Source organism: Tympanuchus pallidicinctus, unplaced genomic scaffold (assembly GCF_026119805.1).
Source record: "Tympanuchus pallidicinctus isolate F22 unplaced genomic scaffold, pur_lepc_1.0 scaffold45, whole genome shotgun sequence".
Classification (NCBI taxonomy): domain Eukaryota; kingdom Metazoa; phylum Chordata; class Aves; order Galliformes; family Phasianidae; genus Tympanuchus; species Tympanuchus pallidicinctus.
In genome coordinates this window covers 725,257-743,489 of record NW_026294764.1, presented here as the reverse complement: position 1 = coordinate 743,489, position 18,233 = coordinate 725,257, and the positions used below count along the sequence as shown (strand labels likewise).

Here is an 18,233-nt window from a genome sequence, read left to right as displayed (position 1 = left end):
GGTTCTCCTGATCACAAATGATGTTCACTGTCTCATGTGGGGGTGCAATATTCCAGTTCAAATCAGGTGGACGGCAGCAAGTTCCTTATCGTGTGTCTGTGGGAAGCCCAACCTCGACACCTGTCTGAGCACAGGAGGATCAGAAAGTAAAGCACAAACACCAGAATAATTTGGGGTTAAGAATCAGGTCACTGAGCCAGTTTCACATCTGAACTCTGTCCCCACTCTGTGTGCCGTCAGCCTGGGGGTCCAACTCTCATCCTTGAGGCTGCTTTGCACTCTCTCTGCCCCTCCTGCCCCTTCACATCAGTCTCTTCCCCAGGCCACGCTGCCCCTATCCTTGCCTTCATTCCAGAGCCCCTTTTCCTTTTCTGTCCTGGTTTTGGGAACAGGCAATACGGAGGGGTCACACACCAGGTGTGCAGCACAGCTTGCAGGTGTTGCTGCCTTCTCCCCAGCAGGGCTGCAGCAAGAGGCATCAGTTGTGAAGTGTCTGCAGACAAGGGGCTGTCATTACAAGGATGCTGATGCATTACTGGCTCTTCTTTTCACTGCAGACGCCTCTCTGGAAACCAGATCTCCAGTATCCCAGGGGAAGCTTTCTCTGGCCTCTACAGCCTGAAGATTCTGTAAGTAATTCATTCCCCTCTGCACAGCCACCACCATCCCTGCCCCCCAGCACCCTGTGCCAGGCACTGGCCATGCACTGAGGCTTGCAGAATGCAACTTAGCGTTGCAGCGCCAGTTGCTGAGCACACAGAGGCTGACACGTCCCTGGGTGACGGAGGAGCTGCACCCACCCAAGGACCTCCACACATCCGCAGCTCTGCTTCCTCACTTCTGCTATGAGCACCCCCATGGCGCAGCCCTCCACGCCACATGGAAATGCACTGCAGGAGAACCTGCAGAAGTTCCTCTTTGGGTAAAACTCCCCAAATCCCCCGAGGTAATGTCCCCCAGATGTGGTGTCTCGGGGTGATGTGGACACACAGTCGGGTCCTGGAGCACCGCAGCCATCAGGGCTGTGCCTGAGATCTGCCAACCCCAGGAAATGCACATCATAGCGACCACCCCACCTCTGCCTGTCCGCTGGGGAAGGGCTGGGGCTGCTCCCTCAGGAAGCTCCGAGGGATGAAGGCCACCAGCAAGTTCTTCCCCAGGGAATGGTTCCACGGCCCAGGGCAGTCTCACTGCTCACAGTCACACTTTTTGCATCCTTCAGGTCTGTGCAGGGCACTCAGCTGGGAGTCCCTCTTCCTCTCTTTCAGGAACCATCTTAAAAATCTCCTGCAATAAACATTTCATCCCCAAAGGGATGTTTTGAACTCAGCCGCAACGTGAAATTGTTGTAGCCGGTCCAGTTTATACAGAGTGAACAGGTACAGACCTGCTCCGGGATTAGAGAGCATAGGGCTGTTTACTGTGTCTTCTGAAGATGTAAAGTATGAATCCTGCCCTAAATCTCAGGGCTTAGAGATTTATCCATCCCCTGCATTAGGCAACAAATCAAAGGAACTGAGGAAAAACCGCAGCTCTCCCACCCAATTTCAACAAGAGGAACTTTCTACTTCAGGAACTCGGGAGCTTTTAAAGCCGCTTTTGATCAATTTCTATTTGTGTCAGGCCTGGGGAACTACTGATGCAGAACGTAAGAGCACAGCTCCTGCAGGCTGCAGTCATGAGAGCAATGCGCTGCCTCTGTGTGATGCCTGCGTGCACTCAGGGACGGCTCTGAGAGTGGCCGCAGTGCAAGGAGAGGGCAGAAGGGCTGGAGATGGAGCTGAGCCCAAGATTTCTGCTTCTGGCAGCCTGCCGTGCCCTCAGCCAGGCTGTGCTCCTGACACTGAGCGGCCACTGGGCTGCCATACCAGCTCCTCTGCCTGCCATACCAGCCCCTCTGGCTGCAGGGCTGCCCATGTATGCCTCCCCACTTCTGATGGAGGTCTGCAGAGGACTAACCCAGCTCCAAGACAAGGAAGGGTTGATGCTCACAGAGAATGTCTCATTGAGAGCAGTTCTTGCTTCCAAAAAGAAAGGCACTGCCAGCCCTTCAATTTCCAAAGCCTCGAGTCTTTCCTGCCCAGGTTTGCAGGGTATGTCAGGCTGCCGTGTGCTCCTGCTCTAATTGCTGTCTGTAAGCCCACAGGAGCGTGGTCACTGGTGCATGTAGTTATGAGTTCACTCCAGCCACTGAGTCCCTGCTGCCTCCAGAAGCAGCATTCACCTCCATATTTTTGTCACTGTGATGGCGATCTGGGGGTGTAACCAGGTGCTGGAGGTCTGTAAGTTGGTGCACCTGCACAGCATACAGAAGTGTGCTCTGAACTGGTCGCACTGAGCCTCAGAGCATCAGACAGCCCAGCTGCACCCATGTCCTGCAGAGCTGCACTGGGCAGGGCAAGGTGGCCCGAGCTGCTTCCTCACTGCTCCCCATCCAGATCACGTCCTTGCTCCCTTGGGACCAGTAGAACCACTCCTGCAGTCATGTGCTTTTCTCTTCACTTTAATCTCCAACAACAAACCACACATCTTGAAGGAGGTATCTGGGGAGGGAATCTGAAAAGCCCATGAGGCAGGAGAGATCAGAGAAACGCTGGGATATGAGGTATTAAAAGCGAGGAGCAGAGAGGAACGTCCTGTCTCCTCACTTTCAAAAGGGCCGAGGCATCGGGCTGATTCCTGACCGGGCTGCTTCCATGGAAACCAAAGGAGAAGTGGGGAGGAGGAGTCACCTGTCAGGCTGTTCCCCTGGAGGTGCCAGGCTCCATCCGACAGCCAGCAAAGGCTCTGGGATGCGTGCTGGGATAGCTGACTGCACAAAGCTGGGGGTGGGCAGCCGAAAACGGGGCTGGGGGAGAAGCCAGAGACCCCCGGCAAGATGAACTAAAGGGAAAACGAGGCAACTGAGGTCACCTGCCCTCAAAGAAAGGTGGATGAGGATGGAAGTGGCCCTTTAAGGACAAACAGTGCTGCAATGAGGAAGGAAACACTTCTCCATACCTGAACGGCAGGACTAGCAGGCTTTGGAGCGGATGGCAGCGGGGGAATTGAGGACAGATCAGCTCCGTGATGTGCGCGCTGCCACGGGTGGCAGGCGGTGCAAAGCAGCACATCCTGCTGCAGCCTGAGCTGTTCAGCTGGGTCACTGGGCTCAGAGCTACGGCCTGAGGGGACGGGGTGACCCCAGAGAGACAGGGATGGTAATTGATTTTAGTGCGGTGGGGCCTTAGAGCTCGTTGCAGTCATGTGCATGCCCAGAAGTCAACTCTGGGGCTGTTAAGGGGCCTGGTGCTTTCCCGTCTTTCCAGAGAATTAACTTCTGTTTAAAAATGGATGGGAAACACCCCGGGAATTCCTTCCCAAACCTGCCCATGCAGATGGTCCTCTCCCTGCCCTCAGAGTGAATCCCAGAGCTTCTGGAAGCAGGACCAGCTTGTTGGCTTTGCCCCCTCCGGCTGCTCCAGTGCACAGAAACCACCTGGAAAGTGGCCATAAAGATAGGCCTGTGCAGAAACCATACGGGACACAGCCAGGGGAGCAGGTGTGGAAGAGAGCAAGTGAAAAGCCAGGCATTTTGCTATCAAAAAACCACCATGACACAGAGGAATGTGCCCAAGATCTTCATGTACTGAGCCCTAGGCCTGCCCCGAGCCAAAGCAAGATGAGATGTGTCCTCTTTGGCTCCCTTAGCTGAGCACAGGCTGGCAGCTGATGGGAATGCCTGTTTGTAAAGGGACTTTGTGAATGCACCTCTCCCAGGGCTCTGCTCTGCAGCACGGCCAACCCTGACCCTCACCACGAAGCCCAGGATCCTTGCTTCGGGGCCAGCATCATTAGAAATCAGCTCCATTGGCTGCTTCTGTCCTTTGCCAAGCTACTTCTCTCCAAAACTGTCTCCTCACTCTGTGCTCCCCAATCCTTGGAGCTTTCCAGGGCAGCAGAATGGAAACTGTCCCATCCTTCCAGAACTCCTCGTGAGCCACCCAGACCCTCATCTCCAAGCTGAGCTCCATCAGCCGTGAAGCACAGGTCCTGATTGTCCATGCGGCTGATCTTGCACTGCCATGGCTTCACACCGCATCCCACCCTCAGTCTGCTGCACAGAGGGGGTTGCCAGGCTTCTTGTTTTCCTGGCTGAACACGCCGTAGCAACGGCAGCACTCACAAGCCTAGGAGGGATCCCACACCAAACTTCACAGGGAAAAATTCCAAGCACAACCCGAGCCTGCCTCACCCCGAAACGCGGAGGGCAGAACGCCTGCGTGCATCCTCTTGGCTGCAGCGCTGGCACCCCCGCAGCCAGCCAGCCGGGGATGGCCCACACCATTGCTCCATTCCTCAGCAAGCCTCAACCAGCCCACAGCAGCACGCAGACCCAGCACTGCCCACAGCAGGCCCACACAGACGCTGCTGTGAGCACGGCACAGCACTGCCTGCATGGGCGCGCTGACCCCGTGCTCCCACCCCACGCCGCCCTGCAGCCACCGCCAGGGCTGCTCTCCATCAGCTCGTAGGCTGGAGTGAGCATGGCATGAGTGGCCTCGCTCTGCTGTGCACCTCTCCTGGCTGGTTGGACCCTTCCCCATGGGACGCACTGGTCACGTCCCACACTGAGCCGCAGTCTCAGCCTCAGGTGGTGCAGAGCAGGCACCGGCTGGCTTGGTTTGTGAACACACATCAAAAACGTCACCAAAAGGCCCCCAGGAGGGGGGTTTGCAGGTGGCTTGGAATGCTTGAGGAATCCCCGGATAGGCCCTGCCTCTCTGACAACCCTGAATTTGAGCAGAACATGGGAATGGTGTCGCATCCAAGGGAGATGCTCCCATAGGGAGGGAAGAGGAATGTGCAGAGTTTGGAATGCCTTTAAGCCTGATGCACGAGCTGCAGACACAGCTGCCTTAAGCAGGACCAGCCCTTTGACTGTGCTGGCTGAATCACTTCGGCCTCCCCAGATGGGGACACTGGATCGTGCACAGACCTGTACCTCTGAGGGCTGTGAGTCTGCTGAGACCGTCTTGTGCAAGGATCCTGGGGTGACGGGGCCATTTTCCTGGACTCTTCCAGTAAATAATCTTTCAATTTCTGAGATCAAAACATGACCCCCTGAAGCACTGTGATTTGTGCTGATCCCAGCCAGAGTGACCTCACCTCCTCTTGTAGGTGTGCAGCCGTCCTCCCCTCAGCAGCAGTGCTCAACGTCAGCTCAGGGTGCACCCCCAGACCCTGAGGTGTCCTTCCTTTGAGAGAGAACCGTTTATCACTCTGTGTTTGATGCCCCTGCTGCCTTTCTGTGAAAAGCTGGGAGCTCTGGCACAGCTCTGAACTGCAGTGCTGCACACACAGGCTGACGGTCACAGAAAGCCCATCTGAGTGCACCTCAGCCCCTTCACTGGCGACACGAGTGCGCTGCAAAGGTCCTTCACCTCACATCCCTGCAGCGTATCAATCATTGCAGCACCAGAACCCCCCCGGGACCCCAGACCCAGGGCTGACCTGGACTGCTGCCTAAGAGCCCCGGGTGACCAGCACACTGCTTGCCAACCCCCAGCTTTCTGCCCGGGGTCCGGGACAGCTTCAGAAATAAGCAGCAACATCTTCCATTTGGTCAGAAAAACTTTTGTATTCTTCACAGACTTTTTCCTTTTTTTCTAATTATAGGATGCTGCAGAACAATCAGCTGAGCCGCATCCCTGCAGAGGCACTGAGAGATCTTCCAAACCTCCAATCTCTGTAAGTCATTAAGAATCAATGCTGCAAGCTGTGCAGTCCCTTGGGGGCAGGACTTCCCAGCACTTGAGTCATTAGTTCCTTTGTCAAGGATGTTCTGTCCCTTCTTCCTTTTCTTTTCCAATTAAAGCAAAGATTACTGTCACTTAGCATTGAAGGGAGGGTGGTTTTCATGGAAGGAACACTGTTGTGGTAAAGGATGTTGAAATTACAGCTCCCCATGTGTGCATAGTGACGAAAAGGCCACCAGAGCCAATGCACTTTTCAAGGAATGCTGGAAAATGTCCACCCGGGAGGGTTCTGTCCTCATCACTGCACACCACAGCGGGGCAGGGACCTGATGGGCACACGGAGGAGGAGCAGCTGTCAGCACGGGAGTCCTACCCACACAAAAGGCCGTTGTGTGGGAGTAGGAAACGCCTTAAAACACTTCTAGTGATTCAGGCACGAAGCCGAAGCTGTGGCGATGCTCTTCTTTTAGAGCAACTGTACCTACAGCAGCTCTGTGCTGCTGCACTCAACCGAAAATCACACATCACCAAAAGAAGTTTTCCTGAGGAGGGGACAGGTGGAAGGGCAAACAGCAGTGCAAAAAATGACAGCGGTTTGCACTTTCTCCATTTCCTGAGGACATCTGAGCAGGGCGCAGCACCCACAGCTGGCTGCTGGCAGCCCGGCGGGGCTGGGAGGCACAGCGCTGCTCCAGGTGGGACCTTCCTGAATCTCAGCGTGCCTCACTGAGGTTTGTTCCACCTCTGGGCCACGCTCTGCTGCCAGCATGACCTGCTGCTGTCCGTCCAGTGCTGCTCCCCCAGGGGAAGGCGCTGCCCTCGGGGCTGCAGTTCTCCTTCTGGTTCATACTTGAAGCACAGAAGCTTTTCCTTCTCGCTCCGTTCTAACAGGGCAGCACTGCACTGGGATGAAGGATTCCCAGCGTGAAAAGCAGCGTGTCTCAGTGTGGACAGTCTCTGTGTCTGTAGGCAGGAACAGAGCTGAGGTGCTTTGCTTGGATGTCACCGTGCTGCCATGACTTCTCTGCCTAATCTCAGGCCAAGAACCTCCAGTAGAGGTCTGTGTTACAGAGATCTGGTTTTTTTTATTTTATTATTTTTCTAATATCTGAGTCATTTTCCACGCGTTTATGAGACTCCCGTGTATTCGGTGCCAAAATATGAGCCAGCCTGGAACACCCATGAGACGCCACAGTGCGGTTTCTGAGCAGCACTGGTTGTGCTGCCTGAGACCCAGTGCGCTCCTATTGCCCAGAGCCTGTTTGTCTCCATTCCAAAGGGAAGTGGCCTCGTGCTGCACCATAACAGATCCTGGGGTACCGGACCTGCGTGGCACTTCATGGAATAGTAACCATCTGCACTGCAAGTTGGAGACTCAGCTGGGCAGAATGGGCAGCAGAACAGGGAGGTGAAAATGGGAGCCAGCAGGTGGGGTGGAACAGGCAGCTCTGCTGGACTGAAATGGACTGAAATGGACTGAAACGGACTGAAATGGACTGAAATGGACTGAAATGGACTGAAATGGACTGTGTGCTGGTTGTTTGCTTGCTCTTTCAGATATTTGCATTTGACGTCCAGGTTGGTCATTCTGGGATTGAGGTGGGATATGAAGGGAAAGCACCTTACAGACATGAGAAATGGAGTTCTGAACACTCATCTCTTTTCTCAGGAGTCAAACCAATGGGAGCTGAGAACAACAGCTCTGAGCTTAGCTCTGTTTGTGGGACTACCCAGGAAATTCAAGGGGTCCCGCTGTGATCCCCTGCAGGAGCGCAGAGCAATAACAAACACCCGAGTGCCGAGCCGTGCGTCGGGCTCATTAACGGCTCACCCACAGGAGATGGGCACTGCGTCTGCTCCTGTGCCAGGCAAAGGGGGTCCAAGGTGTTTCAAAGTAAGCAGGTGCTATGAATTATAATGACCAGGTTGCAGAGGTAGAGGAAGGAAAGAGAAAAGAAACCTGGTGGATTAAGAGATCAAGACAAACTCTTCATTCTTCTGTTCCAAACACTCATGGAAAGCGATGGGAAGAACTGGCTGTTTCTGGAGCTCAGAGTGTGCCTGGTTCACCCAGGCAGGGGTTGGCACTGGGCGCCCCTCAGCCAGGGGCAGGACTGCGTGGACACAGAGCACCCAGTCGGGATCCTCCCTGCTGGATAAAGGCGTCCACCCACTGATCTCCTGACCCATAGGAGCTCATTTCTCCTGCAGAGAGCAGGCTGATGGAGGCCCTGAGCAGCCTGGGCATAGAGACACAGCTGGCGAGGGACACTGGCACATCCAGCCTGCAGTGGGACATCAGCAGGGTGAGGGGTTCGTCTGAGCTCAGCTCCTTGTATCCAAGCAACTCCCTTTGGTCAAGGGAGAGAAATAGGTGCTTTGGGAGGAAACTCAGAAGAACCTTTCCAGCTGAACAATTCCAGTCCATTCCACTCCATTCTAAATGGCACTTCTAACTAAAGTAATATGGATCCTCCAACCTAAAGATGCCATCCTGGGATCTTTAGCAGGAATGTTATGAAGTCTTAAGGAAGTTCAGCAGACTGCTTCATCCCCTGTCCCTCGAGGCAGGTAATTGTTGTTACATATATACAGCTAGAGATTAAAATGCAAAGAATGACTTATAGCAATTTGCAAACATGTGGACTTTGATGTAGACAAAGCAGGAAAGCTTCCCACCTGATCAGTTTCTCACAAGCATATAAATTCTTATGACAGAAGGAAGGAAAAAAGGCTTTGGAATCGCCACAGCCCAAAGAGCTCAGCCAATTCATTCCTCATTCCACATCTTTGATCTGGCTGAGATTTAGCAGTTTGCTGTTAACAGCAATAATCTCTATAAATCACAGGCGATGCAGTAAGGCTTAAGGAAGGTGTTGTTTCCATTGAGAGATGGGAGGATAAAAGCTATAGGAAGAAGCAGACCTCTGCAGGTCAGCCGTGCTGGAACGTGGCATTATGGTGGTCAGTCGGGTCAGGTAGCTGGGAAGCCAGGTGGCTGGAACAGGAACTGATGGCTTTGTGCTGGTGCTGAGACAGCGCTGGGTCCTTCCCTTGTGGTGGATGGCTGCTGCCAGGGAGGAAATCAGCTCTTCTGAGTCATCCTCTATGGCTTCACTACCAAGCATTCAGGTAAGCCTCTGCTGTGCCACATCTCCCTCAGGCAGACCAGGTGGGTTCACTCCTCTGACTTTAGCCATCTTGATATTACTCATCTCAGGCAGTCAGCAGTGGGAAACGATCAGCATCTCCAGGGCGTGAATCATCCTGCTATCTCAGAGCCCCGTCTGGGGGATGGACGGCCCTCCGGAGCGGGCTGGTTCTCCCTTTTGGCTATGGAGAGACACTCTAACTGCTTTCAACTTCTACATGAATAACAAATGGGTTTTTCCTACCCCTGCAAAGCAAAGAATAGTAATCCGAAAAAGGCTCCTCTCCTCACCCTGCACACACACACCCCATCAGAGCACGAGTACCAAACCGGAGCTGAGCATCTCATCTCCCTCAGCTCTGCACAGAACCCACCACTTTCATATGTGGCCCCCAGAGAAAGCTCACAGAGGATGTTGTCTTGCCCAAAAGCAAGCCCTGATCCTTGGGACAGGTGAGCAAATCTTTCTTTCTTCATGTAGATTGTGGCCATTGCTTCTTTGGCTCCTTTAAGAACTCATTATCTGCTGTTGTCTTTCCCTACACATAGAGATGCTTCAGGGGAACTGGAGACAGAAAGCCAAATAAGAGATGAACAGCACATTCAAATTAGGCACATATATGTAACACTGGGGCCTCCCTATAAGACACAGTGCTGCTGTAGGCTGCTGTCAACTTTTGCTCTCCGCCTCTTTCATAACATGGTGGATTTCAAGGAGCAGCTCCATCAGCGAGGCACAGGAGCTCTCTGGCGAGCACCAAATATGCAGGACCTCCTCTGCTTGGTCTCTGGCTGTTTCTGTCCCTTCTGTGTTTCACTTTTCCACCCGGTCCTGTTGCCTAGCCAAGGGGCTGGGAACGTGTTTGCAGCTCAAACCTTCATTCGTTGCCTGGGATGGGAATCACAAGAGTTCTCAGTTGGAAATGGAGCTAGGAAACTCTTGCAAGTTTTTCTGGAGGGCTGTGAGCTCTCCTGTGGCAGGGGCAGAGGGCCTGGTTTCGGAGCAGGGCTGCAGCTCAGTGCCTCCCGTACTGAATAACATGAAAAGTTAAAATCATAGAATGGCTTAAGTTGGAAGGGACCTTAAAGGTCATCAGATTCCAACTCTCAGCCATGGGCAGGGCTGTCAGCCCCCAGAGCCCCGTCCAACCCGGTCTTGAATACCTCCAGAGAGGGGCACCGCCGCTCCGAGTGCTTCATGACCAACAGGGTGCAAATGGCAGCAGAGGCTGAAGCTTCCTTCCAAGCTAGCAGTGCAGACCCTGGCTTCTCTTCTCCTCTCCCTTTCGGTACCTGCTGACAGGAGGAGCCCTTGCTGTTGCGGTGGCTCGGGGACCCTCTGTGTGCCCAGCTCTGTGCCTGGCAGGAGGGGCCGCGTGCATGGAGCTGGCCTGGGGAGATCTGGGAGTCCTTGGGAGCTGCTCTGTGCAGCTCTGGGGCCATCCTTCCTCGCGAGGCCCTCAGTTCTGAGCACGATGAGCTCCCAGGAGCTCGGAAGCCAGGCGCTGACTCAGTGCATCCGAGAGCTTTGCCTGAGAGAGGAGCAGAGGTGTTGGCCATCCTCATTATGAGTTATCAGAGAAGCTGAGCTGCAGTGACATCATCTCCTCCTTATATTACTACAAGGAATTCAGATGCTATTATGGGATAGGAGGTAACTCAATTGAGCCTTTCAAGATAAACTCAGACAGGAAGAGAGACATGATTGCCCGAAGGCACCAATTAGACGTTTCTGGTGAGATCAGCTCTGTTCTGCAGACACGTGCACACTGGGGTAGGCAGAGAGCAGCTCTCTTCCTGAGGAAGGGGCGATCTCTGGGCAGAATCATCACTCTTTTGGAGGTCACAGCTCTCTCCAGACCTTCTTTTCTTTGCGTTGCTGCTGAGAGACTGGGAAGGTGCAGAGAATCTCCTGTGTTTGGATGAGAACAGCCCAGCACCACTCAGAGCTGCCCACGAATTTTGGTGGCAAGATTTCTCCTACTTTATCAAGGGAAATAATGGCCAAATATATTTCAGAAATGCTGGGGAGGATGGATAGGCACCTGAAGCCACAGTGTCCTGTTGTGGTGATGCTGTAGCAGAGTGTTGCAGGGTCTACACTCCATAGCTTTAAAATAGATAAAGGAGCAAAATCTGGGCACTTTGAAGATGTTTTTGTTTTGTCCCGGCGGCACCTTGAGGTCACATCACTGCCCATAGCCACCAGTAGCAGAGTCAGTCCTGAAGCCAGAAGTGGAGGCTTAGAGCTGCTGCTGATTTTCACAGGGCATCGTTCTCGAGTGCCCCACTTGAAGTCAGCTCCTTCCTGCACCAAGCGGGGCACAGCTGTGCGGTGCTTTGACTGCTGGTTCAGGTTGTGAAGTCACTGGGAAATGTTGTCCACGCAGACATTTGGGGACCATGGCGTCTCATCCCCTCTGCAGACCTACAGCACTGCTTGCAGCGCGCATCGCACCAAGTCCCAGCAGCTCCGCCAAGCTTCTGTTAGCAACAAATGAGTTAATGCTGCAAGGAAACCGACTGAGTGATTTGGTGAAATAAAGAGGAAAAAATCTCCGTGGAAGGTGAGGAGCCAGCCCCAGCCTGCGCCGTCCCATTTACCTGCTAATCGGCCTAATTATCTTAGGTATAAATCATAACAGCAAACACTTACAGAGCCAGAGTCACACACCGAAGAAAGGAGAGAACTGTTGGGTTGGTTTTTGTTTAGTATAATTGGTATAATTACTAACAACTCCTTGCCAAGAACTTTAGCTTTTCTCCTTCCAGAAGAGAGTGGAGAGCTGTCTGAAAGCCATAGCAATTAGCAATCCCCACATGCACAGCTTTTATTAGAAAGAATGCACCTCTATTCCAGAAAGAGCCAGCAACTCCCCGGGGAGGAATTAAACAATGCGGAGGTCTTTTGGTAGCAGGAACGTGGCCATGGCTCGCTCTTTGCTCCCTGCTCCCTCACTGGCACTGTGAAGGCACATCAGAAATCCGCTGCCCATCAGGACAGAGGTGGAATGCCTTTAGACGGACCCTTCCCTGCTCTTTGTTTTCCTCCTCTGGCTCCACGCAGGGCTGGGCTGTGGTCCCAGCAGGCTGATATCTGGAGGGATGTCCAGCTCATTGATGCTCCCCTTCAGTCTGACTGAGGCCAGACTTGAGCACCCTGGAGCAGATTGGGGCAAAAATTACGTGGCTGGAGCCAACCAAGGAGGCAGGCAGCATCTCCCAGGGACAGCAGCCAGCCCAGCATCCATGCTCTGGCCAGCGTGGTGGAGGTGAAGAGGGAGAAGATGCGGGGCTCCTTCTGGCCTTCAGAAGGGTCCTCCCAGCAATAAAAGGCACAGAGCCCGGCTGCAGCACGCTCCATGCAGGAGCATTACAGAGCCATTGGGTGAAGCTCACTCATCACCCCTCTATTACCATGGGGATCCACCTCCATACCTCTGAGCACCTCAAAAAAATCCACCAAGGACCCATCCTGCTCCACTGGCACTGCTGTGAGACCTACAGGACCATGCCTGTGAGAGAGCCCTTACTGAGCGTACGCTGAGCAGCTGTGAGGAAACCTGGCCTCGTTAACAGCTCCTCTAATCATTAACAGCTCCTCTGACACCTGGGGCGCCATCACCGGGGCCAAATTCCCCTGGATTCTTGTGCCTTCACACAGGAGCTCATGGCCAAAGCAGGGCGGAGAGCTCAGAAAGTACTGGGGCAGCCCTGAATCCATGGACACCAGAACCCATCTGGACCCCTCTTGGACCATCTCGAGCCCATCTGAAACCATCCTGGACCACCACGAACGCATCTCAGACCAACATAAACCCATCTTGGATCCTCTTAAACTGTTATGAACCCATCTTGGACCTCACGCCAAGGTATCAAGAGAGCCCTTGGCTCTCTTTCAGCGTTTCCATTTCTGAAAGCTTAATTTGGTTTTGAAATATTATAACTCTTCTCAGCAGATATTTTCATTGTCTGCTCTTTAATTAATTAAACTTGAAAGAGAGCATTCACTTTAAAACAATTTTCAGTAAACATATAGGGATTAAGTAAGCAGTACTTTTTAATTTCTGAGAAACAAACGGTGGTGCCAACAACTAACAGAATTCTTATGCTGGGGAAGGAATGGAAAAATTAAGCAAAGATTAACATTTCCCACACGAGTTTTAATTTTGGTCGAAAAGTTCTTGTTTGTCCCAAAACATGTTGATGAAAACTCTCAAACAGGCTCTTTAATCTCACCCTGAGCTGCTGCAGGGTTTCCTTTCCTTCTCTTTGTTCTTTGAATTTGTGGGAAGATGAGTGGGGCTGAACTGGGTGCCACGGGGTAAACTGAGGCAGGCTGTGCACCGCGCTCTTCCTCTTCAAGGTGAAAGCATCCGCTCTCATGCTGGTGCTCTGAGCACAAAGGCAAACCTGCAGCAGCCACGCTGAGCTCTGCGGGTGACGTCTTCTCATCTACGGCTCCCCCTCCAAACCAAGAGAGCTGGGGGAAAAGCCTGCACTGGGAAATAGAACGAGCTGCTCATGGGCCTTCAGCTGGGGCTGTAGGAAGCGAGTTCCGAATTGTTCAGTTTTTGTCAAAAATGTTACTTCCAGCAGCCAGAAAGATGAGCTTCTGAGCCGCGTTCTATGGATGCCATGGATGCGAGGCTGTGCGAGGCAGCGCTGCTCCCTGCCTCCCCTCACGCTGATGAGCGGCGCAGCGCCTCTCAATTCGGAGATCCTTCAGATGATCTGCAGGAACACGGGGGGCTCCGTCAGCCAGGGCGAAATCGGAGTTTTCTCCCTGTTGCTGAAATCGGTTCCTGGTCGTCCGTCCAAATCTGAAATGTTTTCCTCTTACATTTTGATTTCGAAATGTGCAGATAAGGCATTTTATCCACCTCACTGCTGTTGAAATAAGAGATCTTTATGTGAGATGATTCCCAAACCTATTTCTTCAACTTTTTTTTTTTCCCCATAATGAGCTGAATATTTTTTGGCTTCTCTCTTCGTTTTTGGAACAAAAACAAGTCTTAAAAATTACGGATTCTAACCAAATTAAAGCTCTGCTTTTTAATTGCCTTAAGGATTCCATGATTTTAAAAAAAAAAAAAGGGGGGCAATTGGTGAATCGAGGAGAGAGAAAGGCCTGGGCTGGTGCAACGTGCAGCTCTCAGGTTGATTCCCGTGCTGTGACGCGCTCTGATTCGCGCCCGGTGTTTCCTGCCCCCGTTCTGCTCGGGTCTCGCACGGGGCGCTGCTCGCTGCAGGCGCCTCTTCAGGCAAAGCATTTTCCTCTCCAATGGGGCTCTTCCCACTTCCCTTGGTTTGCTGTGCGCCCCCCGGTTGCGCGCAGGGCGGCGCTCTGCAGGGTCAGCAGGACCCACGGTAAGCCTGGCCCTGGGGCGCGTGGCTGTTGGAGCGCTGCCGTGCCGCCTGCTGCGCCCGTGTGCACGGGAGCGGCCCATCCGTGTTGCTTCCGACCACCAGCAGCGCCTCACGGCCGTCAGGACGGGCAGCCAGGAGCCCGGAGTGCCGGCAGGGCCCCGCGCCGACCCCGCTGCTCTTCCCACCCGATCCCCCTGCCGTCCGTCCGTCCCGCCTCGGCACGAAGCTCCCTTTGCGTAACGCTGCGGTGCTTCCAGCGGTGCCGGCTCCATCTCTCACTCCTCCCCGCCCTGTTTGTTTCCCACCCAGACGCCTGGATGCCAACCTCATCTCCGTGGTGCCCGAGGGGAGCTTTGAGGGGCTGCAGTCCCTGCGGCACCTCTGGCTGGATGACAACGCGCTGACGGAGATCCCGGTCCGAGCTCTGAACCGCCTCCCAGCACTGCAGGCCATGACGCTGGCGCTCAACCAGATCTGGCACATCCCCGATTTCGCCTTCCAGAACCTCAGCAGCCTCGTGGTGCTGTAAGCTTTCTCCATTTGTTCTCCCTCCCATCGAGGACAAGGTGTTGTGGCCGTGCAGCGCTCCTCTTGCTGTGAGATTGGCTCACGACAGCCTCGCAGCCCGCTGATACCAAATGCCACTTCAATCTTTTTTTTTAAACACCATTTCCAAAGTGGGGCAGCTGAGAAGCTCCCCGTCACCTTCCAAAAAAAACGTGGTTTGCCTTAAAGAAGATCAGTATCTGGAAACAAAAAGCAGATCTTTTTCTGCTGGGGAAAAAAAAAAAAAAATCAAACAGCAAAATGCCTCTGATTTCTATGAAAACTTTGAGCAAATCTGATTCTGAACGACTGGGCTGAGCTCAACACCTTGTCCTCACCTCACACGGGGCTGTGCCACCCTCCTGCTGTCTGTGCTGGGCTCCATCCCAGCCCTGCAGTCTCACTGCTGTTGCTTGCATGGCAAAGAGCGAGCGGCAGCGTTTGGGGGCGCGGGGTCCAGGGGGGTCCATCGCCTCCATGGGACACAGCAGACAGAAACCAGTGCTGTCGTGCCATTTATGAGGTGCCTCCCATCCATCAGCAGAGCCCTGGGAATTATCTCACGCTTAAAGGAAGTTTACATGTGCAAATTAGCTAGTCATTAATTTTTGGGTGTTGATTAATAAGCTCAGGTGTGATTGCCAATTAATTTGGAGGTCCTGTATCTACACGAAATGCTGTCAGCTGGGTGATGTGCATGTTTTGATATCGGGGTGTGAAGAAACCTCAGCATGCAGTGCCTGGGGAAAGCGTGGCAACCATGTCACTGTCAGGAGGCAAAGTGTGTGCTGACACATCTGTCACAGACTGAGCCCGGCCAAAGCGCAGCCCAGAGCTTTATTAGCATCAGCTTCAGTTGTTCAGGCAAATCATAAAGGCTTCCTTAAGGGAAATGCTGGGAGCAACTTGAGCCGTGTCAAATAAGTCATTTTTACCCACAACAATGCCCGTCCTACCAGCACATCCACGACCCACAGTGCAGCCGCTTCACTCAGCATTAATAGCCAGCAGGGAGGGTGAGCTGACATTTGGGTTGTTTCAGTCTCCAAAGCGTGCTGCTCTCGTTCTTGTTTATCCCGTACTCTCAGCGAGAAGCAACTCCTTAATTAAACAGGCAAGCCCAAGAAATAAAAGCCATTGACCGTGAGTTTGTGAGGGAGAGAATAGCGTCCCACCACAGACAGTTGGGAAGGAGCAGATGTGTGGTCCTGCCGGGCTGTGGGCTCACAGAGCGTTTGGCAGATCTGCCCCATAAATCTCCCCCACGCCGCCACGCAGCCCCCCGTTGGCAGCAGCGCAAAGTAACCCCGCGTCCTCCTTGTGCCTCCGTTCATCTGGCGGCGTTTCCCCGCCCCGCTCACCCGCCGGGCTGAGCACAGCTCCCAGGCGTTGGCTGAGGGGCGCAGCGGGGTTTGCGGGGAGGTTTTCCCTACCGGGATGCAAAGGATGCACACACGTGTTCCTCTGCTGAGGGCTGAGCGCACGGTGATGGCGGAACGGTGTGCTGGGCAGGGCTGGCGTCAGCAATTCGTTACCAAGAACACAGCCTGAGCAGCCGGGCCTCGTTCACGGGACCTTTTCCATTTGCAAAAGCGCCTGTTCTCATGAGGACTGAGTTTGCAGCCTTGGGAAAAGTGAGTTTCCTTCTTCGGCGCTTGAGGAAGAAATGAACGGTGCTCCAGTGCTGACAGCGTCACTTCTGATCAAGCTTCATTCTCTGCCCAACAAGTCTAATGCTTGTCCTGCACCGCTGGCAATAATCAATGGGAATTTGCACCATTTATGATTTAGATGTCTCTATTCATCCGTAGCCGTGGATGAACAGAGACAAAGGACAGATTTGCCTCAACGGAGCGAGGGATTCATCGTGGCAGTAGCTGACCCAGTGGGAAAGCTCACATCGAGTCAGATTCAACCTTGTTCGAAGTCCCACAGTGCGAATGACTGATGGAGAATGTTTGCATTGGTCCTTTTTTTCTTTCTTAAGATGAAAAAATGAAGTCATTAGGAATGAAAGCAATGGAGAATCCACCACTTCTCTTTGTAGTTTGTTCCAGGGTTAATCATCCCTGTGTTAGCAGAAAGAGAAAGAAAAAGCTCACATTTCCCATTCGAATTTTCTTTGGCTTCGACTTCAGACGTCCTATTATTCTTTTCTCTGCTAAATCACAGAACTATTTCAGTACCCATTTTCTGACCAGGAGGGATCCTATACATTCTGTTGTGCGTGGAGATGCTGGAAAACTCAACCAGTGGATGTGCCAGCCAACAGAAAGCAATGACTGCCTTCCTCCTTCCTGAGCAAAGCCACTGCCATGGGGGGTTGTCCACAACCAGCCCTGTCCTGTGCTGCACATGGAGACGCACGGATCTCAGTGCTTGCTGGCTTTGCTGAGGACAGAGCGAATCCCATCTCCAACAGGAGAGGTTGGGGGGTTGGACTCGATGATCTCTGGAGGTCCCTTCCAACCCCTACAATTCTGTGATTCTGTGAGGTTCACAGACTGCTCGTGTTTGTGCGTCGTGAGATGGTTGTTTACAGCCCAGAACCAAACATCCCTATCTGCCATCACACCAGCTGTAATTTACGGGGCAGAATATAACGCTGTGTGGGCTGAGCTCAAATTGACAAACATTAGAGATGTTGCAATTCCACTTGTTAAAATGTGTTTACCATTGGAGGGAAAAAAAGGGCAGGATGGAAGAAAAGAATGTCTTTTCAAGTGTTTACCTTTCCAGTTTATATTGCATTCAGACTGGCTTGTTTCTATTATTGCCATGTGGTTGGATAATGACTCCAGACTTCAGCTTGGACGACAGTTTTTCTTATAACTCCCTTTTTCGATTGCTCTTAATTTTCTCACCAACAAAGCACCCTTCGGATGACTTCCATTACTCTGCCTCCAAACAAAGCCCCTTAGAGCCAAATGTGAACACAGCAGGTGATGGTTTTTCTGTTCTCTCTCCTGGCCTGGCGGATAGCAGCAGTCAGACGAGCTGCTCTCATGCCCCAGCCCAGGCAGGTCGGGCTCTTTGTGCCGCCCCAGCGCAGCCCCACGGCTCTCGCTTCTTCCCCAGTGCTCAGCATTTCCTCCCTCCTCACAGCTGAGCTGTGGGTTCCTGTGCTGAGGTTGAGAGGCTCCAGATCCAAAAGCGCCATTTGCCAAGTGCCACATCCAGTGTTCAGAGGGACCCAAACAACTGGCACCGTCCTGCGCTGGAATTGCCAGATGAAGTGAGAACAGCACGATCTGCGGCGAGCTCATAAAGTTTGACAGAGGAAACCATTTGGACCTGAACTTCTTTTCTTGTGACAAAGAGAATTCCTCCTGCAGGATTCAGCCCCAGAGGAGCAAACGCATTTCATCACACTTCTCTCCCTTCCTGTTCCCTTCCTTTGAAATGTTTGCACATCCCCACAGCTCGCA

The 18,233-nt window shown here is 53.0% G+C and overlaps 1 protein-coding gene across 1 annotated transcript in view; it reads left to right on the top strand.

Moving 5' to 3' along the window:
* LGR6 (leucine rich repeat containing G protein-coupled receptor 6) overlaps positions 1-18,233 on the top strand; it is a 39,231-nt gene that overhangs the window by 1,846 nt on the left and 19,152 nt on the right. The window contains exons 2-3 of the mRNA XM_052702464.1: positions 12,488-12,761; positions 14,569-14,784. Of these exons, the coding sequence (XP_052558424.1) occupies positions 12,488-12,761; positions 14,569-14,784 (490 nt within the window). The remainder of the gene's footprint in view (positions 1-12,487; positions 12,762-14,568; positions 14,785-18,233) is intronic.